General features: G+C 38.2%; 1 protein-coding gene across 2 annotated transcripts in view; it reads right to left on the minus strand.

Moving 5' to 3' along the window:
• Positions 1-4,277: 4,277 nt before the first annotated feature.
• LOC148367158 (synaptosomal-associated protein 25-A-like) overlaps positions 4,278-24,800 on the minus strand; it is a 58,913-nt gene continuing 38,390 nt past the window's right edge. Inside the window, exons 5-8 of one of the 2 annotated variants that reach the window (XM_088333976.1) lie at positions 19,744-19,861; positions 10,475-10,594; positions 9,119-9,263; positions 4,278-5,003 (exon numbers count right to left, since the gene is read on the minus strand). In XM_088333976.1, the coding sequence (XP_088190102.1) occupies positions 4,935-5,003; positions 9,119-9,263; positions 10,475-10,594; positions 19,744-19,861 (452 nt within the window). In that variant the 3' untranslated portion in view covers positions 4,278-4,934. Of the gene's footprint in view, positions 5,004-9,118; positions 9,264-10,474; positions 10,595-19,743; positions 19,862-20,081; positions 20,200-24,800 lie in introns of both variants that reach the window. The other variant, XM_088333977.1, reaches the window with a different exon arrangement.

Genomic DNA, 24,800 nt, shown 5'->3' on the forward strand with positions numbered 1-24,800 from the left:
CACAAAAGCAAAAGACATAAAGGCATTGCAACTAAGTGTGTTGTTTTAAAACAATATGAAAGCCACAAGTGATGCAACACGTTGTACAGTGTCATTGTCATTATTTCGAAATAAAACGTTTTTCCCCAGTATCAGTATTGTCACACGCCGCTGCCCGACACTGTAAATCAACGGCGACCAAATGATGAAGGTGCTGTATTCAAGACAGACAAGGAGGCTTCTCCTGACACTGGTATTCAGGATTATCTGTTTAATGTGGGGGAGCGGACGAATACCAAAAAAAACAGACTGGACAAAAATGGGTGCCACCAGGCTGTACTTGCCCAAGACACACCAGAGCAAGTGGTGGTTAAGGGATCCGTAAACCGTGAACATAAAATTTTGGCCAGGCTACAACCACTACTTTGTAAATTTACCTATGTATCCTAATGTTCTTTTATCTTTTAACTATTTTATTAAATGTTTGTCCTGGATTCCTCTCTAATTACGTTGTTAACAATGTGTGCTAATACTGTAATTAACAACAATCAAGACTATTATACTATATTATATTCTGGTCTGTTCTGTTCCCATACATGCCAACCTTTTGATATTAAAAAGCAATAGATGTCACCGCGCACCCTATTTTTTTACACGCAAAACACAATCGTTTTTGTCTTATTTTTATCTTTTAACTCTCCATTACATGTTTATCCTGGAGTGTTATGTCGTTGCTGTCATGCACTTTCCGGAGTAATTTCAACATGTTACCTAGTGTTCTCCTCAAATGATGTTTGTGCACCCAATGCTAAATCTATTCCATCCTGGTCATTCTGGAAGGGGGATTACCACTTGTGAGGCCCCTTCTCAAGGTTTCTTTTTTCCTCACGCTGAGTTTTTCCTTGCCCATGTTGGTTTAAGATCAGGCGATGGTGTCATTGTAATCCTGTGCAGTCCTTTGAGACATTTTTGTGATTGAGGGCAAATCAAATAAATGTGACTTGACTATGTCTAATCACATTGAAAACTATTTCTATATATCTATCTACCTTGGTCATATCCCTCAAGAGGGGTGACCGACAGCAATACAAACACATATAATAACAAAGAAAATAAAAGTGAAAAAAAAGCAAAAAAAAAACCACCCACAAAAATGTTTGGACCACGGCCAACCCAATTGCCCAAACACCCAAAAAAGTTAGGCACCTCGGCACCTAAGTTAGTCATGCTTTCGTCCCTCCAGATGAAATGGGACACCAGAAAGCGGCCATGTCACTCGGGTCAGGGTGACACAACACACTCTTTTGTTCAACAGCAGGGCCCGACAGCTTTCACTGGTTTACCCCTGCCGCATCAAACGGGTGCCCAGCCCATCCTTAAGAACGCATCCGCAATCCCACTATCCTTTCACAACACCTCTCCACTCCTTTCTATCACCAACAAGAGCTCTAGCATTGAAAACAATGTCTACTAACGCCATCAAGGACAATAAAGTCCCATTTTATTCTATTCTATTCTATTCCATTCTATTCCATTCTATTCCATTCTATTCCATTCTATTCCATTCTATTCTGTTCTGTTCTTAAGCATGCCAACCTTTAGACATTAAGAAGCGGTAGATGTTATCACGCACTCTATTTCCACTTGTGAAATACAATATGTCGCTAAAATATTAGAAAAGCCATATGGGCTTGTTTAAAACCAAAGTGCCAAACCCTTACCAAAAACAGATATCTAATGTAATCGGAGTGGTTCATTCATGCTCAAAGACTTAGTCTCGCTTCAAGTTAAAGCATCTGTATACTAAAAGAGATCTTTTCTTCCTCATGGCTCTTTAACTCTACCCGGCAGAGTAAAAGCCCACAGTGAACCACACCACCTACATTGCATATTACCGAATCTTATTGCAATATGTATTCTGTGTAGCACTATTTAGTTATTCTATATAACACGCTACAGTGGGCATTTGCACGTCACACTGGGTATTTGTATATTGTTTTCTTTTTGTTTTATTATTGTTCTCAGCGAAGGGATGCTGCTGGAAATGTGAATTTCCCTTCGGGGATGAATTAAGTATCTATCTATCTATCTATCTATCTATCTATCTATCTATCTATCTATCTATCTATCTATCTATCTATCTATCTATCTATCTATCTATCTATCTATCTATCTATCTATCTATCTATCTATCTATCTATCTATCTATCTATCTATCTATCTATCTATCTATCTATCTATCTATCTATCTATCTATCTATCTATCTATCTATCTATCTATCTATCTATCTATCTATCTATCTATCTAAAATACGAGTGTCAAATTAGGATTTTGTTGTTGTTGTTTAAATTTGAAATATTGAAGAAAAACAGTATTTTAAAAAAAATGGTAGACGTTTTTAGGCAGAGAAAAGCAGTTGTCAAACATATAAAACAGTAGTGTTGGTGATTATGTTGGGAGTGACACGTTATTGAGCAAAACTTAACGCATCTCAGGTGTAAACCAGCCATGCTGTTTGTATTTATTTATTAGTAAACACGGATGTAGTAGGAGTCATAAAGCCGATGTAGAGCAGATTAGCGTCTCTAATCCCAACCCTGCAAACTCAGTGCACCAAAACAGAGAGCTCAGGAAAAACAACCTGGTACAGAAGCTGCTGCTGTCCTTCTACAGAACCAAACTGGAAAGGAAACGGCATCACGGAATGGTATGCTGGATGCACGGCAGCAGATAGGGAAACCTGAAACAGAGTCAGCAGCACAGCCCAGAAAATCCTGCGCATCTCTCTGCCCAGTCTGGAGCACATTGCTGTTTCACACTACCGCAGGAGAGTGGGCAACAATTTTAAAGATTACATGTCCCTAAAAACAAAGACTAGGCAGCTCAGATACAAGTTTATTCCCCAGAGCCATCACCATCCTAAATAAGCACACAAAACTGAAAAACAATCTTGCCCATGTATAGGAAAAACCTAAGGGGGGTCAACTACTATGAGAATATATACGGTAATTTGTAATTAGATAATTAGTCTCTGGCTGGCAACCAATTCAGGGTGCCCCCTGCCCACTGCTCAAAGAAAGCTGGGATGGGCTCCAGTACCCACGTGATCCTAGTGAGGATATGTGATGCAGAAAATGAATGGATGGATAATTACTTTCAGAGTAATGTGCTAAACTTTTGGTTTCAGTAATCTGTGAAGTAACATTATCCCTTTTAAAATGAAGAGCCTTGCATGCAAGTAACCTATTAAAAAAGGACCTGATGGGGTTTTAACCACATGACGTGTTATTGGTTATGGATGGCAATGTCCAGTTGTCTTTGTTTATCAATTTGGATTCTGTGTGTGTCTGTGTGAGCAAGCTTCTTGAGGATGACGGTGTCCTTTCTGCTTATCTGTGCAGTTTTATGTGAACAATTATTGTGAACTTTTCGATAACAACCATGTCCTGTGTCCTATCTACCTATCTGCGCACTTTTGTGCCGGAATAAACCTTATTTAGTTTGGATGATAACTGGACTACTTGATTGTAAACATACTAATGTTGCTGACAAACTATGCAAAATGTGTATAATTTAATGGCATTTTGTGTTTTTCTGCCATAGTTAACCCTTTTAGCTTGGATGCAAACTGGACTCCTTGATAATGAACCAGAAACATGCTAATGCTGCCAACAAACTATGCAAAAAAAACTTATACAATTTAATGGGATTTTGAGTTTTTCTGCCATAGTTAACCCTTTTTAGCTTAGATTCCAACTGTATTCCTTAGTGATGAACCAGAAACACACAAATGCTGTCAACTCGAGTCTTTGATGATGAATCAGAAACATGATGATGCTGCTAACAAACTATGCAAAAAAACCAGATATAATTGAATGGCATTTCGAGTTTTTCTGACATAGTTAACCCTTTTAGCTTGGATGCAAACTGGACTCCTTGATAATGAACCAGAAACATGCTAATGCTGCTAACAAACTATGCAAAAAAAACACCCACTGAAAAACTTGCCCCAAAGTCCGAAGTGACACTGCCAGGACAACAAGCCTCCCCGAAATGTATCATTCTCTGCAGCACATTTACTTTTACAATTCATCATTCTAATGTGTTATGCTTAAAATAAACTTTAAATCAAGTGACTAAGATAAGTAAGCTCCTTGACCTCCCGACCGGAGTGTCAAATGTAATTTCTTGAAGTAAACGTCATCAAAGTCTTACTTAATCCGACCGTGGATTCATTTTTTAATCAGGTCGGTGTGACCTCAGAGGTGTCCCTGAAAGACAAAAGAGGAGGAGTCAATTTTCGACAGTTCTGTGGGTTTTTATTGGCTTTTTTCCCAGTGATCGCTCACAGTCTGGAAGGATGAAACAAAACAGAAGAGTGGCACGTTGTAGCAGACAGGGCCGAGGGAACCGATACAGATATGGGCCGCTCCTCTGTACATATATAGCACGTCGGGATATTTTGGTACAGAAGAATGAATTATTAATGGTGAAGCTGAAGAAGAGCTGAACGTGCTGAAAAGCTAAACGGTGAATAGACTCCCCCCCTCTCCCTCTCCTCTTTTATGATCTATAAGAAGGCCAGGTTGCACTGTTGGAAACTTGGTCGGATTTTTCTCCCTGAGGACAAACGCGTTTATATACAATCTCTGGCATCAGCTTTGAAGCGACTGGAATCATCGTTTTCATCTTTTTTATGCAGTCACTAAATCCAGATAACAGTCGAAGTGATCGTCTTTTGATTACAGTATATTACATAAAAAACGGGAAGAGTGAGGGGCGGGAAACCAACACATAACGTTAACATGAAGTGCTGATATGTGCAAAGGTCTACATGTATCACAATAGAAGCACTGTTTTGCAGAGGCGATATAGGGGAGGGGTTCACGTGGTTCTCTGTGTTGCTGTGTGCATGTGTGTGTGTGTGTGTTTTCGATATACAGAGTGATGAAGCTTAGCCACTGCCCAACATCTTTGTTGCACGCTGGTTAGCCTCGTCGATTCGGGTCTTGTTGGAGTCAGCCTGTCAGGGGTGGAAGAAACAAGAGCCAAACATCAGCCTATGTGTATATGTACACAGGATTGTGCAGAAAACAAGAATATTGTTAAAAAGTCAGCGTATCCTCACTAGGGGGTGCTGGAGCCCATCCCCAGCTATCTTTGGGCGGTGGGCAGGGGACACCCTGAACTGGTTGCCAGCCAGTCACAGGGCACACAGAGACAGACAACTCACTCGCTCATTCACACCAAGGGACAATTTGGACCATCCAATTAACCTGACATGCATGTCTTTGGAATGTGGGAAGAAACCTGAGTGCCCGGAGTGCCTGGAGGAAACCTACGCAATCATGGGGAGAACATGCAAATCCAGCACAGGAAGACTGGTAGCTAGATTCGAACCCATGACCTCGGAACTGTGCCACAGAGGCGCTAACCACTCTTCTGCCGTGCCGCCCTCTAACGCAATTAAAAAAACAAAAATATCCTAGATTCTAAATTCTAATTTATGGGATTTATAAAGCGAATGAGCAAAAAATGTGCAGATTTTTTAGCTAGCTATCTTTTTACCTTGGTGGGTAGCTATCATCCTACATTTTTTGCTATTTAGAAAGCTAGATACCTATCTTTTTACATTTTGTTTTGCAAGCAATCAAGCTAATATTTTATCTTTTTTTTAAAGTCATCAAGCTAAAATTAGGCCTCCTTTCAAGCTCGCCATCTAGTTTTGGTCTGGCTCTGTTAGCTAGCTCTCTTAAAGTTTTTTTTTTTTACTTGAGTATGAACTTTACATTACAATATTATTATCATTGATATAATCACATTTGGGGCAGCACGGCGGCACAGTGGTTAGCGCATGTGCGGCACAGTTCTAAGGTCTTGGGAACCTCCTGTGTGGGTTCAAATCCAGCTACCGGACTTACTGTGCGGAGTTTGTATGTTCTCCCCGTGCTTGGGTAGGTTTCCTCCGGGCACTCCGGTTTCCTCCCACATTCCAAAGACATGCATTTCAGGTGGATTGGCCGGTCCATATTGTTCCTAGGTGTGGATGAGCGAGCGAGTTGTCTGTCCCTGTGTGCCCTGCAATTGGCTGGCAACCAGTTCAGGGTGTCCCCTGCCCACTGCCCGATGATTGCTGGGATGGGCTCCAGCACCCCCGCGACCCTACTGAGGATAAGCGGTGCAGCTAATGAGATGAGATGAGATAATCACATTTGCCATTTGGATTATATCTAAACCAAATTACATATTTATTTTTTCCATATTTAGCTTAAAATATTCCCATTCTCACAAAAATATTTAATATAACTGATGTTATATTTTACTAGTTTTTGTTGTTATTGTGCTCCGTGCAGCCCTTTTAGACTTTTTGTGATAAAGGCCCAAACAAATAAATATGACTTGACTTGACTTGGAGTTAAATCATCTGAGATATTGTCAGTTTTTATGGTTTTAAAATTGCGTATTGTTGAAAACTCAAATGACCCATTTCAAAATATTAGAATATCAATAAAAAAGTATACTAATAGGCTGTAAGCCATCATTAACAATATTCAGTTAATTTGTAATGAATCCAGAAAAGAAAAAAGAAAACTGAAAAGAGCCTGGACACAACAGTGTTGTGATTATGTCATGTCTAAAGAGAGGCAAGTCAGTGCAAAGAACATTATTGAATGTGGTGTCCGTAAGTTCATAATATTCTACTTGCTGGCGCCTTCTTCTGGCTGAAATTATCATTGCAGCCTCTGTCAAGCTCCTTTGGTTGCTCGTTTATGTATGTGAAATTATTAGAATCGCTCGCATAAACTCTTCCTTTCTTACGTTTTTGGGGGTTGGGGTTGGCTTTTCAACTTTATTTGCAACAGTCATTTTCTTACCTTCACCAGTGTTATCTTAAAATCAAGAAAAACTGTGACCACATGCGTGAAACCACTCTCCCCCCTGCCTCCTTTACTCCATTGAATGTGCTTTGTGGCCGGAATACCGAGGGTAGAAGTAAGATAAAAGCAGACAAGCGCGGTAAAAAAAAAAAGGTTCTTTGAGTTCAGTTGGGCATGGTTGACAGATACTTAATGGGACAATGTGTATGTAATATTTAGTTCCTCCTAGGAGTACAAAAAACTTTCATTGAGTAAAAAAAAATATTGATTTAAAAGATAGGGTTTGTAGTTTAAGATGTCCTTAAAAAGTTTAGCAAAAATAATTTATAAATCTCAAAGTTAGTGCGTGTGTGTGTTTGTATGTGGTTTTTGGGCTCCGAATTAGCTGAACCTGTCACGGTTGGCCATTGCCCTAACTTGGGCCCGCTTGTTGCCTGATTGGCTTCCCTCCTATTTAAATTCAGTTCTCTCAATCACTCCTTGTCAGTCCGTCAACGAACCTCTGCTCTTGCAAGACGTGTATTTTGACTTTGTCCGGTATCCTGCTTTTGTATCCAGTATCCGGTATCGATCCCGTCTGTCCCATCCTGTCCGGTATCTTGCCCCATGATCGATCCCGTCTGTCCCGTCCTGTCCGGAATCTTGCTCTAGTATCCAGTATCCGGTATTGATCCCTTCTGTCCCGTCCTATCCATTATCTTGCTTGAGTATCCAGTATCGATCCCGTCAGTCCCGTCCTGTCCGGTATCTTGCTCCAGTATCCAGTATTCGGTATTAATCCCGTCTTCCCTGTCCTTTCTGGTATCTTGCTCCAGTATCTGGTATCGATCCCGTCTGTCCCGTTCTGTCCGGTATCTTGCTCTAGTATCCTGTATCCGGTATTGATCCCTTCTGTCCCGTCCTATCCATTATCTTGCTTGAGTATCCAGTATCGATCCCGTCAGTCCCGTCCTGTCCGGTATCTTGCTCCAGTATCCAGTATTCGGTATCAATCCAGTCTTCCCTGTCCTTTCTGGTATCTTGCTCCAGTATCTGGTATCGATCCCGTCTGTCCCGTCCTGTCCGGTATCTTGCTCTAGTATCCAGTATCCGGTATAGATCCCGTCCGTCCCATCCTGTCTGGTATCTTGCTCCAGTATCTGGTATCGATCCCGTCTGTCCAGTCTTGTCCGGTATCTTGCTCGTGTAACCATTATCTGGTATCGATCCTGTCTGTCCCGTACTGTCCGGTATCTTGCTGTTGTAATTGGGATCAATCCCGTCTGTCCAGTCCTGTCCGGTATCTTGCTCCTGTATCCGGTATCAATCCCGTCTGTCTTGTCCTGTCCGGTATCTTGCTGTTGTATCCAGTATCGATCCCTTCTGTCCTGTCCGGTTTCGATCTCATCTGCCTCTGACTTCTTGTTTTCCCGCGCCTGACTTCTCTGTCTCACTTCTGCCAACCAGCGATCGACGAATCACTGGCGTTTGTGTTCATGGCACGACTTCCCCATTTCCGTAAAATAAAGCTTGTGTGAACACGTTACACGTCTGGGTCCTCAGTCTGTGCGAGTTCTGACAGAACTGATTCTCGTGAAAATGTACACAGTTGCACTTTAGGCCGAGTGATAGTACACATGTAGTCGCGGTTTTCTTTTATACTAGGATGAAAATGGTAAAAGTAAGAAAAGGACTGTTTTAAATACTATCCAAATGCCAACCTAAGCCCTTCAAAATATGAAAATGAAGGGGTTTATACGAGCACGTCTAAGAATTTCACATACTTGCACGCGCAACAAGTCAATGATGATTTCAGCCAGAAGATGCCATCACCAAGTAGAGTATTTTGATGTTATGGACATCATCTTTAAAACTAGGCAAAAGTACCTAAAGTATCACAACAATGTTATTTTTTATTTAAATAAACTCATAACTTTAGAAATGTGTATTTCTTCTACATAGTGGAATCCCTACTAATGGTCGCCGCCATATTTGTCTGGCAACTGGCTGCTACGTTGTGGTCTGGCACTGGTTGTTGTTTGCCTCAGACAATACAATGTCATCTAGTGGTCAAATATTACACACTGAGGCTTTAATAGAGAAAATGTTTCATTTTAAACTTTCTAAGGACATGTCCAGTGACACACACAACCTGTATATTTGATTTTGGGGGAGAGTTATTAGATTTGGGGTTGATGTTTAGGAATTTCGTCCCTCTCATGCATATTTAGTTTATAAAAACGTGAAATATGTGTAACTTGATGGTGCATATCTGCATCACCTTCTCCATGATACGGTCAATCTGGCGGTTCTGGGTATCGATCTCCTGGCCCATGTCAAGGGCCATGTGACGCAGATTACCGATGATGCCCCCAACCTGCTCCAAGTTTTCGTCCATCTCGTTCTCGCGGGCGTCATCCGTTACCCTGAACACACAAACGCAAGCACATGCAAACACGCTAACAAGTTCAGTTCTGAAAGTATGAATGTACGAAAAAAAATTAGATAGCTCGCAGCAAGCTATAGCTTGTAGCTGAATGTCCAATCACTCCTCCTCCTGAGTCCTCACAATATGAAAATTTGAGTTTGGGTTTAGGTTGGGCCGGGCTTCAATACCCGCGGGTTGGGTCGGGCAGGATTTCTTAGGCCCGTTCTTACCTCTACGAAGATGCCTGTCCGCTATTGGTCCATGTCACCTAAAATGCTACTCTTCTATTGGTTTGCGACACAGCATTATTGAAAATGCTGATATGCTATTGGCTGAACTACCACCCACAATGCCCTTTTCTCTCTTCATTCAGTTGTGCGCTTCGTCAAGACTTTGCAAGTGGCGATACAATACTGTTTTTTGTACTGTATTTATATTTTACAGGTCCCCAGGCTTGAAGTGATGCTTAATAGAACGAAAAACATGATAGCACTGGAAACAAAGCTTGCGGATATCAACAAATATTATGAGAGCACACAAATCGCTACCTTCACTAAGTTTTATATGGCTATAAAATTGACAATTGGGCCAATTATTAAAAACAATGAGGCAATTATAGCGAGTAAATCTTTTGAAGGCAGAACCAGTGGAATGTTTAAAATCGGTTTTATTACAGCTGCATCCACCTGCAACTCCACTGTATCAGCTCAAGTCATGTCAAGGTAAATAGATTTGAATGTTTATTTTACATGGATATTTATTTGTGATGTAATTTAACCATAGGCACACGGGCCTGGACCGGAACCCGACCCAAATTTCAGGCCGTGTGTGTGTGTGTGTGTGTGTGTGTGTGTGTGTTTGTGTGTGTGTGTGTGTGTGTGGGTGTGTGAGATAGAGCTCTGGTAAGTGTGAAGCACATTGTAAAGCACTTTTGGAGGTCTTCAGTGACTTGAAAAGCGCTATGTATATGCAGAACATTTATCATTTACCTCCTGTATACAGTACTACTGTATTGTGTAGTTTTTATCTGGGATTCTGGGTGTTTGGTAGGTATTACAAGTTTTCTATCCCTCGCTATAAGACAATTTACCCTTGCCATCCCTACCCCAGAGCAGATTTATGTTGTATTTTCACTCCACTAGGGATCGCTCTAAAATACAAAGATGGATTTTTCAGAAGATAAGAGCCACACACCCCTGCCAAAGTTACCTGCGAATGAAGCCACCGCTGATGGCCATCTGTTCGCGCTCGTCCACCACCCGAGCGCCGGGCTGGCTATTGACAACGCCGTCCTGGTTGGCTCCCCAAGCCTGTCCTCCGCCCTTAATCCTGCGCCACGCACACGAAAGCAACATGACTTTTCACAATAAGCATGCGCGTGTATTTTTGTGATTTAGCATGCATTTGCGGTGTGTTGTTCGCAAATGAAAATAAACCAAGCAAACGCCGGGAACCGGCTCCCCGCCAATCTGGCGCCGGTTCCCCTTGAGACGCTTTTTTCTCTTTTGTGATTTGTCAATATCCTTTTTTTCCTTAAAGGATTCTAGGTCAGTGACTTTAAATAAAATAAACTACAAATAAAAATGTGTCGAGTATACAAAAAGTTAGCATTGGTTGGTGTTTTATAAAACATTTTTTTTGTTAGCTATATATTTGAACTTGTATTTTCTGTGTTTCTTAGGGATAATGTGTTTCATGAATATATATCTTTTAACTGGTTGAAAATAGTTTGTGTAATATAGTGTAACAATCTGTGAAGCCCTTTGAGACTCTTCGTGATTTAGGGCTATACAAATAAAAATGACTTGACTTGACTTGACTTAACTGTAGATTATATTCTTGAATTTCATAGTTTATTTTTTCTTGCACTAAATAACCAATATCTATGATTAACCTTTTCTTGTATCGTGTGTTTTCAGAGATTCCGAGTTGCTAGAATTTAAAGTCTCTTTGTAAAAAAAAAGTTAGTTTAAATGATTTAAATGTTCACTGTAGTGTGTAAGAAAATTTGCTATTATAATTTAGTAGAGTAGTTGTTTTGCTTAAAATGTTTTTTTCATTTTGTGCCTAATTTTACATTATTTTTTGGTAACATACAAGTTAAAATAAACCATTTTCTTGCTAATTTTCTTTTATTTGTTGTTTATTTTCCAAGGTCTTTCTTCCTTTTTCTTGCGTTTTATTATTTTCCTCTTTTTTTCTTATTTTTTATTTCTCCTTAGCTTTTTATTTCTTTTTTTCTTGCTTTTAACTTCATTTGTTTTTTTCCCCCTAGCTTTTAATTTAATTTTTTTCTTGCTATTTTTTGCTTTTTTCTTAATTTTTTATAGAAATTTACTTCATTTTCCTTGCTTTTCCTTCTCTTTTGTATTTTTCTTTACTTTTTTGCTTGTTCTTTTTGTTGTTCCAAGCTTTTTACTTATTTGTCTAATGTTTTTTCTTTTCTTCTTTCTTGCCTATTCTTTATTTTTATCTATTTTTTTTTCCTTTTTTCAAAGTAATTTTGTGCATAATGTTTCAAAATACTAGTAATATATGGATTCAAGGAACAAAAAGCAGCTTGGGAGCTGAAATTGCCGACTCTTTTTAGTGAGCCGAGCTGAAAGAGCCGTTTCTCTAAAAAGATCCAGAATTTCCATAACTAACATACATGCTTGGAAAATACATAAACAAATAAAAATAAAAATAAAGCATTCATGCACACATTCGGCCCAATAGATGCGGCGCACATGCATTAAAAATCAAATCCTTGCAATAATTGATCCGAGATCAATTGGCATCCGGGCCACAAAAACATCAATAATAATAACAACAATACACAAAGAAGAGGGCAAACACAAAACACACAAATGATGCACACAAAGAAGGGAGGCATAAGGGAAACAAAATAATGATCGTGTCTATAAAAAGAAAGCCACATGGTTAGATTTCAGCGTGGGAAATAATCATAATCATAAAAACAGTGTGGGTGGTGATTGACAGCAGGCCCTTCATTTCATCTGGATGCTCATATACACTTTCACACAGTCTCACACAAATGTACAATACTGTGGAGCACCTGGTGAGGTCATGAAAAATGTTCAAAGCCGATTCAAATTTATTTCATCCCACATTTAAACTAATCTTTGTCTTGACGTTTGAAATTAGGCAATTATTATTATGTATCCACCAGGTGGCGAAATTTTGCCCCGTTCAAAGCATGATACTCTGTCTCATCGTCACTTAAAGAGACAGTGTGTATTATTGGACAAGCCGATGTCACTGTATTGTAACTAGAAGTAAGATCGGGGCTAAAAAAAAATCTAGCCCGAGCTCGACCATCCATCCATCCATCCATTATCTGCACCGCTTATCCTCAGTAGGGTCGCAGGGGTGCTGGAGCTCATCCCAGTTATCCTCGGGCAGTGGGCAGGGTTGCCAGCCAGTCGCAGGGCACACAGGGACAGACAATTCGCTTGCTCATTCACATCTCGGAACAATTTGGACTGGCCAATTGACCTAACACGCATGTTTTTGGAATGTCGGAGGAAACCGGAGTGCCCGGAAGAAACCCACGCAAGCATGGGGAGAACATGCAAACTCCACACAGGAAGTTCGATCTCATGACCTCAGAACTGTGCCGCACACGCGCTAACCACTGCTCCGCCATGCTGCCCGAGCTTGATCAATTCATTTGATATGAGCAACTGAGAATAAAGAAAACCCTATTCTTTTTGGGAGGCGATGGCAACCTGAATTTTGGGTCAGGCTTGGGTCGGGCTCAGGCTTAAGATCTTCCTCTAATTGCAACCATATTTGCCTTTTATTAGCTTTAACTTCTCAAAGCATCTAAAATATAACTAAAATAATGAAATCGTGTCCGGGTGGAAACATTTGTAGACCTGGAGAGGGATGGGCGCTACCAGGCTGTACTTGCCCAAGACAAACCAAAGGAATGGTGCCCCAATAACTTTGGTGGATAAGGGATACAGCCACCCACCGATAAAATGATAATCACAAGAAATTGAAACAAACTAGTAATCACTCCCTAGTTGCAATATTTGCTACTTTTTACTTTAAAATATTGTCTATATTTTTCACTTGCATTTTCTTGTATTTTTCCTTTTGGAGTAGAGAGTATTTTTGAAGCAAGCGCTCACGAGATGCTCCGCGCAGAAGTATTGTTGTGACGTTTTTAACCAATGATGCTGCAAACAGGCCCATGACGTAACATAAGAGCAGCTTTACATAAGAGACCACGTGTGCCTTGCCCCAGCTACAACATACCAAGTCCTGCACGTTCTTATATATATATATATATATATATATATATATATATATATATATATATATATATATATATATATATATATATATATATATATATATCGACTTTGGCCTGGACGAATCTATTGACACTAACAAAGATGTTATACAACGAAATTGTGAATACGCTTGATTGCTATTAAGATTTTAGAGAGGGGTTGTTCAAGCCTCACATTGTGTTTGCTGTTAAACGTCATATTGAAATATAATATTGTGAATGTGCTTGATTGCTGTTGGGATTGACAAGATTGTTTTCTGTTATTAGTGTCAATGAATTTGTTCAAACCATTAATTGCTGTGGAAAATGTTGAAAAAATTGTTGAAATGTCATATTGTCAGATATAACGAAATTGTGAATATGCTTAATTGCTGCTAAAATTATCGAGAAAAATTGTTTAAACCTCACATTGTTTATTTGCTGTTAATAGTGTCAATAAAATTGTTCAAACCAAATATATATATATATATATATATATATATATATATATATATATATATATATATATATATATATTATAGCATTTTGTTATTTTAAACAATAATATAAAAAATAAAAAAACTAACCCAAATATTTTGACTATTTAAAATCAGCACATGAAATACAAGTAAAATAAAACATGGATTCCAAAATTATATATTGCAAAAATAAGTACATAAATTCATTCTTTGAAACTAGCAGATTGTTTAAAGAAATAATAAAAATACAATAAAACATGAATTTAAATAATTAAATTATTTAATATTACATCTACTTTAAAAGAAAAAAATAGAAGATAAAATTAAAATAATTTAAACATTTGAAAAGAACAAACTATTTTTTAAAACTATGTATAGATATACCGTTAATTCAAAAATATCCTAAAATATTATACATTTAATATGTATTATTATTCCCCCAAAATAATCAAATTAAATTATAACATTAAATTAAAAAAGGAAAAAAGAAATAAGTTAAATACCTGAAATTAGCAAAATATTTAAAAATAAAACAAAATTAATATGTATGATATGGAATAAAATTAAATAAAAATTATTTTAAAATTTAAATATTTGAATTACATTTCCAAAAATAGTCAAATAAAAATATAACATAATTTAAAAAAAACAATCCCACAAAAATAATAATTGTATATAACTATTTTAAATGGGCGGATTATTAAATAATCCAACAAAATATAACATTAATCAATAGAATAAAATATCTTAAAGTAATTCAATAATGTATCCGATTGAAATTACCAGATTATTTAGGGAAATAATAAAAACAGCATGGATTGAAATAATTACATTTGCTAAAATACTTTAATGACTAAATTATTCCAAATTAGCAGATTATTTAAATAAATAAGCAAAATAAATTATAAATAAAATAAAATATCACATGGATTAATAAAATGCAAATAAATAATACATGTCTTACAATAATTTTATTATTTATTAACTAATAAACAGATCGTTCTAATACATATGGTAATAAAATAAAACATAACAAAAATGAACATGATCCAATAACATAAAATAATTTAATAATCATGGCCAGATTATTTTATGTACTGTAAATATTGATATATATGCCAGCAGAATAAAGCATTTTGTTATTTTTAAATGTTTTTTGGGGGATGATAAGTTTTGTTTGTTTATATATATATATATATATATATATATATATATATATATATATATATATATATATATATATATATCACAAGGACACATTCACCTTTTTGGTCACCTAACGACTACGGATGAGATGTTGCAACACATCAGTTGGGTTGAGCGAAGGGGTTGGGAATCCCCTCCTCTCTACTAATGTCCCATACAGAAAAATAGCTAATTTAATAAATGCATGATTGTACAATTCCGGCTTTTGTTACAATTAATGTTGCTATTAAGGTATTAAAAAATCTTATGTGTCACCTTTGATTCCAAAATCAAAATAAATCATCATGGTCACTCATGTTTGGTGTGAGTGCTCAGACATGACGCAACATTGGTCACAGTTTGTCTGTTGGAGAGTATACGGACCGAAAAGCATCATGCACAAAAATCCTGCATGATAAAACGATGACATATGTGGACGGAGGGATGCGCAATCCGTGCCCCCTCTGCTGAAGCCACTACCTGCAGGAAAAAGAACCTCTCATCCAATGAGCAATGAAGGGCTTGTGTTAGGGCAAACAGCCACCAAAGGCTGGAGAGAAATACGAAATTAAAAAAAAAAGAAAAATCAAATCCACTGTGGCGGTTGGTGTTATTTATGCATGCACGCAAGCTTTCACACGAGGTTAGTGTAAGGAAACATTTTGCCATGTTTTCAGCCCGACCTCCGTTTCACAGTGTTTTAGGCTGCTTAATATTTCATAAGAGCCGAAGCTTTTGGGTGGAATTGAGCAAGAATGCTTTTTTTTTTGTAAACCTGCAAAATGGATCTTAGGCCAAAAACTCCAGAAGGACACTCATAAACCCACGACCAAGAATAGTGATTTTAGTACACGATGTTTCTTTTTGCATTACTGTACAGTTATACTCCGTACAATTTTATATTCGAACCAACTGGTGATTGGTATTCGACCTGACATGATTACCAATTTGGATCACCTGTGCCTGCTCATTTGGCGCCAGCTACTGCGGGCTATCTGATTGGCTCCCTGTCCCTATTTAAACCCAGTCACTCTCCAGTTGTCAGTCCGTCTGCGAACCTCTGTTGATACAAGGCAAGCTTTTTTTACCCTGACTCCCGCCTGTCCCGTTTTTGCACCTGTTTTTTTCCACCTGCCCGGTTCCTGATCTCCCCGTTTGTCTCCGGCTACGACTCATTTGTTGATCCCAACTATGTCTGCTCTCCCATCCCGGCTTACAACCCGTTTCCGACCCCGACCACGTTTTTGCTCTCCTGTCCCGGCTATCGACCTGTTTTTCCATCCCTGACACCGCCATCGCCCGCTACGGAAGATCCTCTTTCGTATTCGGATTACAATCCGATTGCGAGAGCGATTTACTTCCTGCATCCAGCGAGCAACGGATCATGTGCACAGCCCTTCCTCTTTCTTTCAATAAAACCCGTGGTAAACGTTACGCTATTGGGTCCTGATTCCATTCTGGTTGTGACACGACCCAAAGATTTAAAAAGAAAATTTGATATGAGTCCCCAGAATTTTAGTGACAAGGGAAAGAGTGAGTACAACCATCGAGTTGAAGAAAGAAATTATTCTAAATTACGAGAATGATATACGAGTGTCATGCCATAGAAAAGCTACTCAAAAGTACAGTAAATGCTTTGAAATCGTTTATACTTTATCTCATGTTTTATCTTTATTATCTAAAATTAAAATAATAATCCTTGTTTAAGTACACTATAAATATTTTTGGTATGTATGATTGTTTAGGTTAACACTCTATAATATTTTGGATATTTTGGTTTGTGTAGGAAGGCATAAAAATAAATACCGTAATTTCATATGGGGAAAAATGTTTTGGTAGTCAAAAAAAAATGTACACCGACCCTAAATCGATTAGCATCAAATATCGAGGTATCACACTGTATACAATTATATAAATATGTATTTTTAAAAAGCCGTACAATACAATGACCTTTTGGAGCAATTCAATTTGTAATTTTGATGCAGTCATATTGCTTTTAAGTATATAACCCTAAAATAACTAAAGAACAGAGGAAAATAACAATACAATGCTGTTTTTTTTCATTTTTTTAAAAAACCAATAGATTCTCAAATTCCGACATTTAAATAACTTTGATTTTAGAGTAAGCTAGTCTACATAATATTGTAGCATAGTGTGCACTAGATCTATTAAAAGTGGTGTCCGGAATTTGTTCTGCTTGCTCACGACATCTTCTGGCTTAAATTATAATTGCAAACTCTGTCAAACTGCTTGACTGGTGCATGGGAGTACGTTCATTTTAAAGACGCGCTTGAATAAACTCTTCTTTTCATCTTCTTTGGGGTTTGGGTTGGTGTTAGGACTGAACTTGAAACAGTCCTTTTTCACTTTCACTATTTTCATATTACACTAACAGAAAACCGCAAGCACCAGAATGAAATCACTCTCCACACACATCCCTTACCCCCTTTCCTGCTTCCAAATGTGTTGCAGGTCCCAAAAATATGTAATGAAGGTAAGAAAAAAGCAGATAGGCGCAGTGGAAATAAATTATTAAGGCTCTTTAAACTCAGTCAGGCATTGTTAGCACATACTTAATAGTGAAAATATTGTAATCTCACTTTAAACTGTGTTTTATCTTATTTCATCCTATTGTCTTATTGCCCTAACTTATCTTGAGTTAATCTTATATTTTTATCTTTTTAATACAATAATATTCTTTTATGTATACATGTATATAGTTTCTTAGTTTTATTACAACTGTGTGGACAGCAAAGTAAGAATTTCATTGTGCAGAGAATCATGGTTCTTTAATAGACAATAAACACCTTAAATTTGAATTGTTTAGGACACTTCAAACGATGCACCCCACCTGTAACTAACTTTAATTTGCGAAGGGTAGAAAGATTGAGATCCACGGATTGTTTTTTACAAACTAAAAGTATTTCTTTTAATTGCAACATTGAGTTATCTTGACAAGTGTAGCTAACCTTGCTAATGTTAAGACTGACTGTGACTTTGGCATGATTTTAATGCACGGGACTGCGTTCGAAATGTAGGCCAGCGGGTAGTGGCCACGACGCTGGCATTAGCAACGGCTGGAACTCTAGCATTGGCGTCTAAAGGGTGCCATGCTAGCATCCATCCATCCATTACCTACACTGCTTATCTTCAGTAGGGTCACCGGGGTGCTGGAGCCAATGTTCCCTCTAATTTTCCACGGGTCTGAGTGTTCACACAAAGTCGGTGAGCAACGCTTGAAACAACAGTGAGCAACCGTAATCCCAAGTGTGGCAAGATAATTAATCATCAAACATGTCCAAAACTTGACATCAAGTTACATTTTGCTGAGTTTCCGGCAATGCAAAATTGTTTTTCTCTTTTGAATGAATTGACTCATGTACTATTGCAAAGGTTGTGCGGCCTATAACCGTCGTTTGCTCTTGCAATTCTTTCACAAGATATCCATTTATTTTCATTTCCTGACATATTTTGTCGCATAATATTAACATTTTTGGGGGCTTATTTAGTCGGTTGTAAGATACAGAACTGTACTTAATCACATTTTTTTAGTGGAAGTACAATGTTGGCAACAAGATTCACTTGATATAATTGGAAATGATTTGAATGCAATACAAACTTTTTCCTCTTTTTTCCGTGTTTTTTTTCTACTTTTTTTTTTAATTCCTTTAGAAAAATTCTCATTGTGTTTACTTTTTCCGAGCGGTTACTTTTTTCTTTTTGTTCTCTATTTACTTTTTTCCTACATTTCTTTTTTTTCTTTTTTTCTGGCTTTTTTCTAAATTTTTCATTCTTATTTTTCTTAGCTTTTCACTACTTTTTCATTTTGGTATTTTTTTCTTTTTTTGTTCTATTCCCCCATTCCTTTAAGTCATTTTGTGCATAATTTTACATAATATTGGTCATGTTGGGATTAAAGAAGCAAAATCAACCTGAAGAGATTTTTGTGCGCTGGCTAGATTTTCTTGCGCGCTGAGAATGTGCGAGCAGTGCGCAATTGCGCACGCGCGCAGCTTTGGGGGAACACTGGCTGGAGCCCATCCCAACTATCTTCGGGCAGTGGACACAGTGCCATGCTAGCATTAACTCTTAAATTAAATTGCATTAATTGCTAAAGTGACAGTCCTAGAATGACGCCATTTGCTAATGCGACCAGCTGTTGCGCTGAATAGGTACAACCGGAACAGGAGAGTCCGAGAAACGATATGACGATTTCTAAATATTTCAATATCACAATCAATAACTTTTTAACTATTTTCAGACAGAACTCGCAACTTTGTTGACCCCTTTTTGGTACACAGTAAAAATCAAATGCTAATATTGAGTTGCCCCAGTATAAAATAAAACTTCACGTTACTTCTTTGTACTTGCAGGTTCTTGCTCCATAAATTTGGGCTTGCACGGACTGAAAAGTGGCAGAATTTTCCCAAGTGATACATCCATGCATGCGCTGCATCATCAATATCATCATCATCATCATCGTCATCATGCTCTACAGACCCAAAACAGGCGGCAGAAACCGCACCACCTACTTGTTACACGGACATGAACACAGACCACAGAACTGTCCTAGATTGTTCAAATTCTTTTCTGCATCCTTCATGTCCTTATTGATCTGGTCCATCCCCTCCTCGATGCGTTCCAGTTGCTCTGATTACCAACACATTGACATTTTTCCAGCAAAAGAGAAAAAGAAAGAGGAGGAGGGAGGTCGGAGGTCAGGGGAGGGATGACAAAGGAGAAGAGACAAGAAAAAGAAGAAGACTGTGACAAGAGAGACATCAGACATCACTATCACGACCATCACTATCGACGCCACCAGAACTGGACAGGCAAGAGAGCGCTTAGCTCCCGACCAGTGTGTACCTACTTTTTAATACACGGGCATATCAGCCCACAGCACTGGCCTATATCTTTTAAATCTTTCTCAGCCTCCTTCAGGTCTGCGTTGACCTTGTTCATGCCCTCCTCCACGCGATCGAGTTGCTCTGGTGAGGACAAAGGCATGAGAGCATCGTCATTTGCGTCGCTACCGTAGGGGCGGAGCCAAGCGGGAGGCGGGGCCAAGCGCACGCTCCTGGGCTGCTACGTTCTACTGTAAAAGAGCTGTATGGATTTTGGAACTTGTTACTCTCTGCCGCCATCAACTGGCTTGTGTCATCATTGCGGCCTCATTCACGTTGCGTGTGAAAGTACGTGCATTTCTTGGACGTTCTCTTCTTTTTTCATCTTTCTTGGAGTTTGAGTTGACGTTTGGACTATTCTTGAAGCAGGCCGTTTCTTACTTTCACGCTATAGCGACCGATAGAAATAAAAACAAAACCTGTGGGAATGAGCATGACAGTACTATCCAGCACTCCTTCCAACCCCAATTCCTCAAACCTAATGTGTTCCGCCTCGAACGGCTCCGCTAAAGGTAAGATAAAAGAAAATAGGCGCAGTAGGAAATAAAGCAAAGGAGTTCTTTGAAATCAGTTGGGAATTGTTAAAACATACTTTATGGAGAAAATATTTGACTTTTAAAGGACTCCTCAAATGACGCACCCCACCTTTAACACTTCTTTTCTAATGTTTGTGTTCAGACTCATTTGTGGGCTCAAACACAATTTTTTATCGGAACTGGATTCCCTGGTCTGATTTCCTAAATATGATACTCCCATCGCAGATCATGGACAGGAAGTGAGAAGAGAGCAGAAATTCTATCAAATGACATCAATCTCTGTATCGCAAGCACATTTAGATGCTGCCGCTACTCAAACGATCGATTGGGAGAGAAGCTATTAAGATGGATTCAAGGTCAAATCTTTAATAGCTGGAGCAAGAATGTCCATTAGAGGAAAAGACGCGTTGTCCTCTGTAGAAGACACTATTAAAGAGAAAGGAACGTCTCAATATCTTATTTTGGGGGGGTCATTTTGTTGTAACATGCAAGTTACACTTTTTGATTTGCATCAAAGGGATAAGCTAGTTTATATTACCAAGTTAAACCCCCATTATTGTTGTTTGATGACTACTTATTACTATTGCTCCCCAATGTTGTAAAAAAACAGTAAAGTTTTTGATACTCGGTGTCAAGGACTGTTCGATTGGGAAGAACGGTTTGATTCAGTTCAACTCAGTATACTTTGTTCAACACAGTAAGACTGCAAGGCCATGTTTGTGATCCTTTTATCCGAACATACCATGGATGGTAAAAAAAACACCTGGTTCCTAAACTAGGCAGACTGAATATTTGGGTAAATTTGAACCAATTTTCTGGGGGGTGGGGGTTGGTTTAGACAAAATGACCCAATTTTGGAGGGTTGATCCAATCCAAGTCACCCAGACCTTTTAATAAAAAATGAATACTTATTCTCTTATACAAAAAAAACCCCAAAACATTGTTCAATTTTTGTGGGAGTTATTTCATTTTTTGGGGGAGATTATTTAGTCAAGCAGACCAGTTACACTTTTTGGTTGTATCCTGTTTCGGATAATGTACCAAAAGGACTAACCTGGTTTAGCCAATTAAGGAGAGTTTTTGGTACTTGGGGTCTAGGACTGATGGATTGGGAAGATGAATGATCTTAATCGGTTGGATCCAGAAGGATTAGGATTTGATTCATACTAGACTGCAAGGCCATAGTACTGATACAGTTTGGGTCAATTTATTGCTCTGTCTGAAAATAACATGGATAATAAAAACAAAAACACTTGGACCAAAAACAGGATCAAACCCAATACTTTGGCAATTTTTCTTGTTAGCTTTACACAAATCAACCAAATTTCTTTTCCTGTTGGTCCAAACAAAATGACCAAAACTCTTTGATAATAAATAAACCATTTTAAAAAAAGGCTTGTACAAAAAATGTAAACAAGTTTTTTTTGCAGGGGTTGTTTCTGCAAAAAAAACACACAAAAAAATGGGTCGAATAAGCCTAAGGATTGGTTTAGTCCATTTTTGACCAAAATGGGTTATTTTAAATGTACCTATATTTAGAGTGCTATACTGCAAGATAAATCTGAAAAAAATAATTTTATTTTTGTTTAAAATAAAACACCCCAAATTCGTTTATGTCATGTCCTGCACTGTCATGGTGCCCAGCTGGCCCCGCCCCTTGACACCGGCTGACCTGTATTTTCCTGATTACTCCTATGGGTACTTAAACGCGCCTTTTGCAACTGCCGTTTGCCAGATCATTGTTTACCCCTGTTGAAAACCTGTTCATGCCCGTTTGATACCCGTTTATTCTTGTTGTGCTTGTTGGACTTTGTTGCACTTCGGTGTAACATTCCGAGAGATTCCTGCAAGTTCTGTTTAATCCGTTGAATGCCTAGTCTGTGGTTTTGCCTGCATTTGAGCCTGCTTTGTTTTGTTTTTGGTCCGTTTGCGTGTTGGACAACTTTTCTTTCTCAATTAAAGTGACAGATCGTCTACGCAAATGAGTTCCTACTTCCTGCTTACCGACCCGTTTCAAGACAGTCCCGTTCCGTTTTGTGACAGTTTATGTTTTGCGAAACAGTCTGCCTCTTTTTTGTTAAGAATAACCCAAGCAATTGTGTCATTTGGTGTAGAACAACCCTGGAAAAGGGGTCAAATACACATTAGCATTGGGTTGGTCCCATTTATGACCCAAGTCTTGTTAGAGTGTAACTTCAAATCTGTAAAAACAAAAAGAATTCAACTTTGTGTCACAGATGGACAAATGCAATGCCTGGTTGATTCAACCCAGCGTCCTGTGTTGTTTCGTAGAAATAACCCCCACAAAATGTGTGCTTTTAAAATGTTTTGGGTTTTTTTTTGCGTACAAGAGAATTCTTCCCCAATAAATTGTATATTTGTTTAAAATGGTTCATTTTATAATACACAAGTTGGGTCATTTTGTTCAGAAAAACCCAAATAATCTTTACATTTTTGAAAATTAGAAGATATGCATTATTGAAAAAGGTTCCCTAAGGAGTTTTTCATTAAAATCAAAGACCTTTTAAGACGTTTGCAAGACCACTTCCAATGATATATAAGACCAATCCTGCACCTTTTCTGGCATACAAACGCGGGAGGCGGGTGCCGAGTGAGACCACAGCGCCCAACAGCACCAGGCCGGGACGGCGGGGAAGGAAATGTGTACTCACCGTTCCATACTTTTGTTAGTTTACTTATTATGAGGTTTTTAACTCTTTCTGTTAATGAAAACATTTGATAATTATATTTAAGTCTTGTAAATTAAATGTAAGACATTTTCAAGGCCTTAATTTGCGGTTAATAAATTTAAGACCTTTTCAAGCTTTTAAGACCCCGGTAGAACCCTGCTGAATAACCCTAAAATTGGGTCAGTTTGTATAAAACAACCCAGAAAAATTGGTCAATTTGACCTAAGTATTGGTTCCATTTTTAACATAGGTATTTTTAGAAGGCATGACTACTTGTGGACAATTGACTAAATACAGTGCATGTCAATATATTTTAAACAAGAAAGTTTGAATTGAATCAGATTTGATGCACCATCTTTCTAATGAAAAGTCACATTTTTCAGTTTAAACCAGTTTTTGTTTACGTTTAGTTTCTATAAATGACATTTGGGGTTACAAACAAAATAAATCATGCAAAAAATGAAATTGATGATGACGTACAAAAGGTGCTAACATGGATTCAATGTATTTGTGTTTTCCACAAATTATTTTTATTATACAGATATGCGTGACTCTTCTACAGAGTTTTGTTGGCTTTTTTGTGATGGGTTGTTGAATTTTCTGAGACGACTTCTATTTCAAGACAGGAGATGAGTTTCAGTGTGCGACCGAGTCCTACCTTAACCAGAAAAAAATCCCCACCACTGTAGATGTTATGTAAAGGTTGCCAAGCAGTACTTTTGTCCAAACAAAGCTTTTCAACTCACCTCAACGTAGTTCTTTGGCATTGAGGTGCAAGCAGATAGCACCAAAGTAATTATGAAGTGCAAATTATGTGTTGTAATCATTGTTAAATAAATCAATACACATTAAAATTGCCGATAGGTGGATGGATTATTCCTTTTACAATACAGTCTTGTCCTTGAATTCACAAGCGTCACGGTCCCTTTAAGAATATGAAGCTTCTGCTTGTGAGCGTGTGTGTCGATGATGTCAAAGTCAAGTGCAGGAGGCCTGGGTCCATTGGCAAGGTACTTAACATCCCCTTCTCATAATGCTAAAATGCAGGAAGCCATTAACGGCTAAGGCTACTCTACCTCCACTGCATTCACTGACTTATGCATGATTACAGTTTTTTTAAAGGGATGTAAGATGGCTTCGAAATCTATGCTCTACAGTTTAGAACACGGGAGGGCAAACCTTTTGCATCGCCTGCCACGTTGGGTTAAAAAAATTCAGCACAGCGGCCAGGTCAGGAGGGGAAAAAAATAATGTTGTTTTTTTTCTTAACCTGCTGATATGGAGTCTCGATCTAATACCTTGTCTGAAAGGTGTAAAATTGCAGGGGATGGATGGTTTTAAGTATTTGGGTTTGTATGTGGCAACATGGTGGTTTGGAGGAGGATATGAAGAAAATCGTGGGTGAAGGTTAAAAGTCAATGGTTTGATGAACAGATTGTTCAAATGTAGAGATCTGCGA

The sequence above is a fragment of the Urocampus carinirostris genome, chromosome 4 (genome assembly GCF_059441175.1).
Source record: "Urocampus carinirostris isolate Australia breed hairy pipefish chromosome 4, RoL_Ucar_1.0, whole genome shotgun sequence".
NCBI classification, from domain to species: Eukaryota; Metazoa; Chordata; class Actinopteri; order Syngnathiformes; family Syngnathidae; genus Urocampus; species Urocampus carinirostris.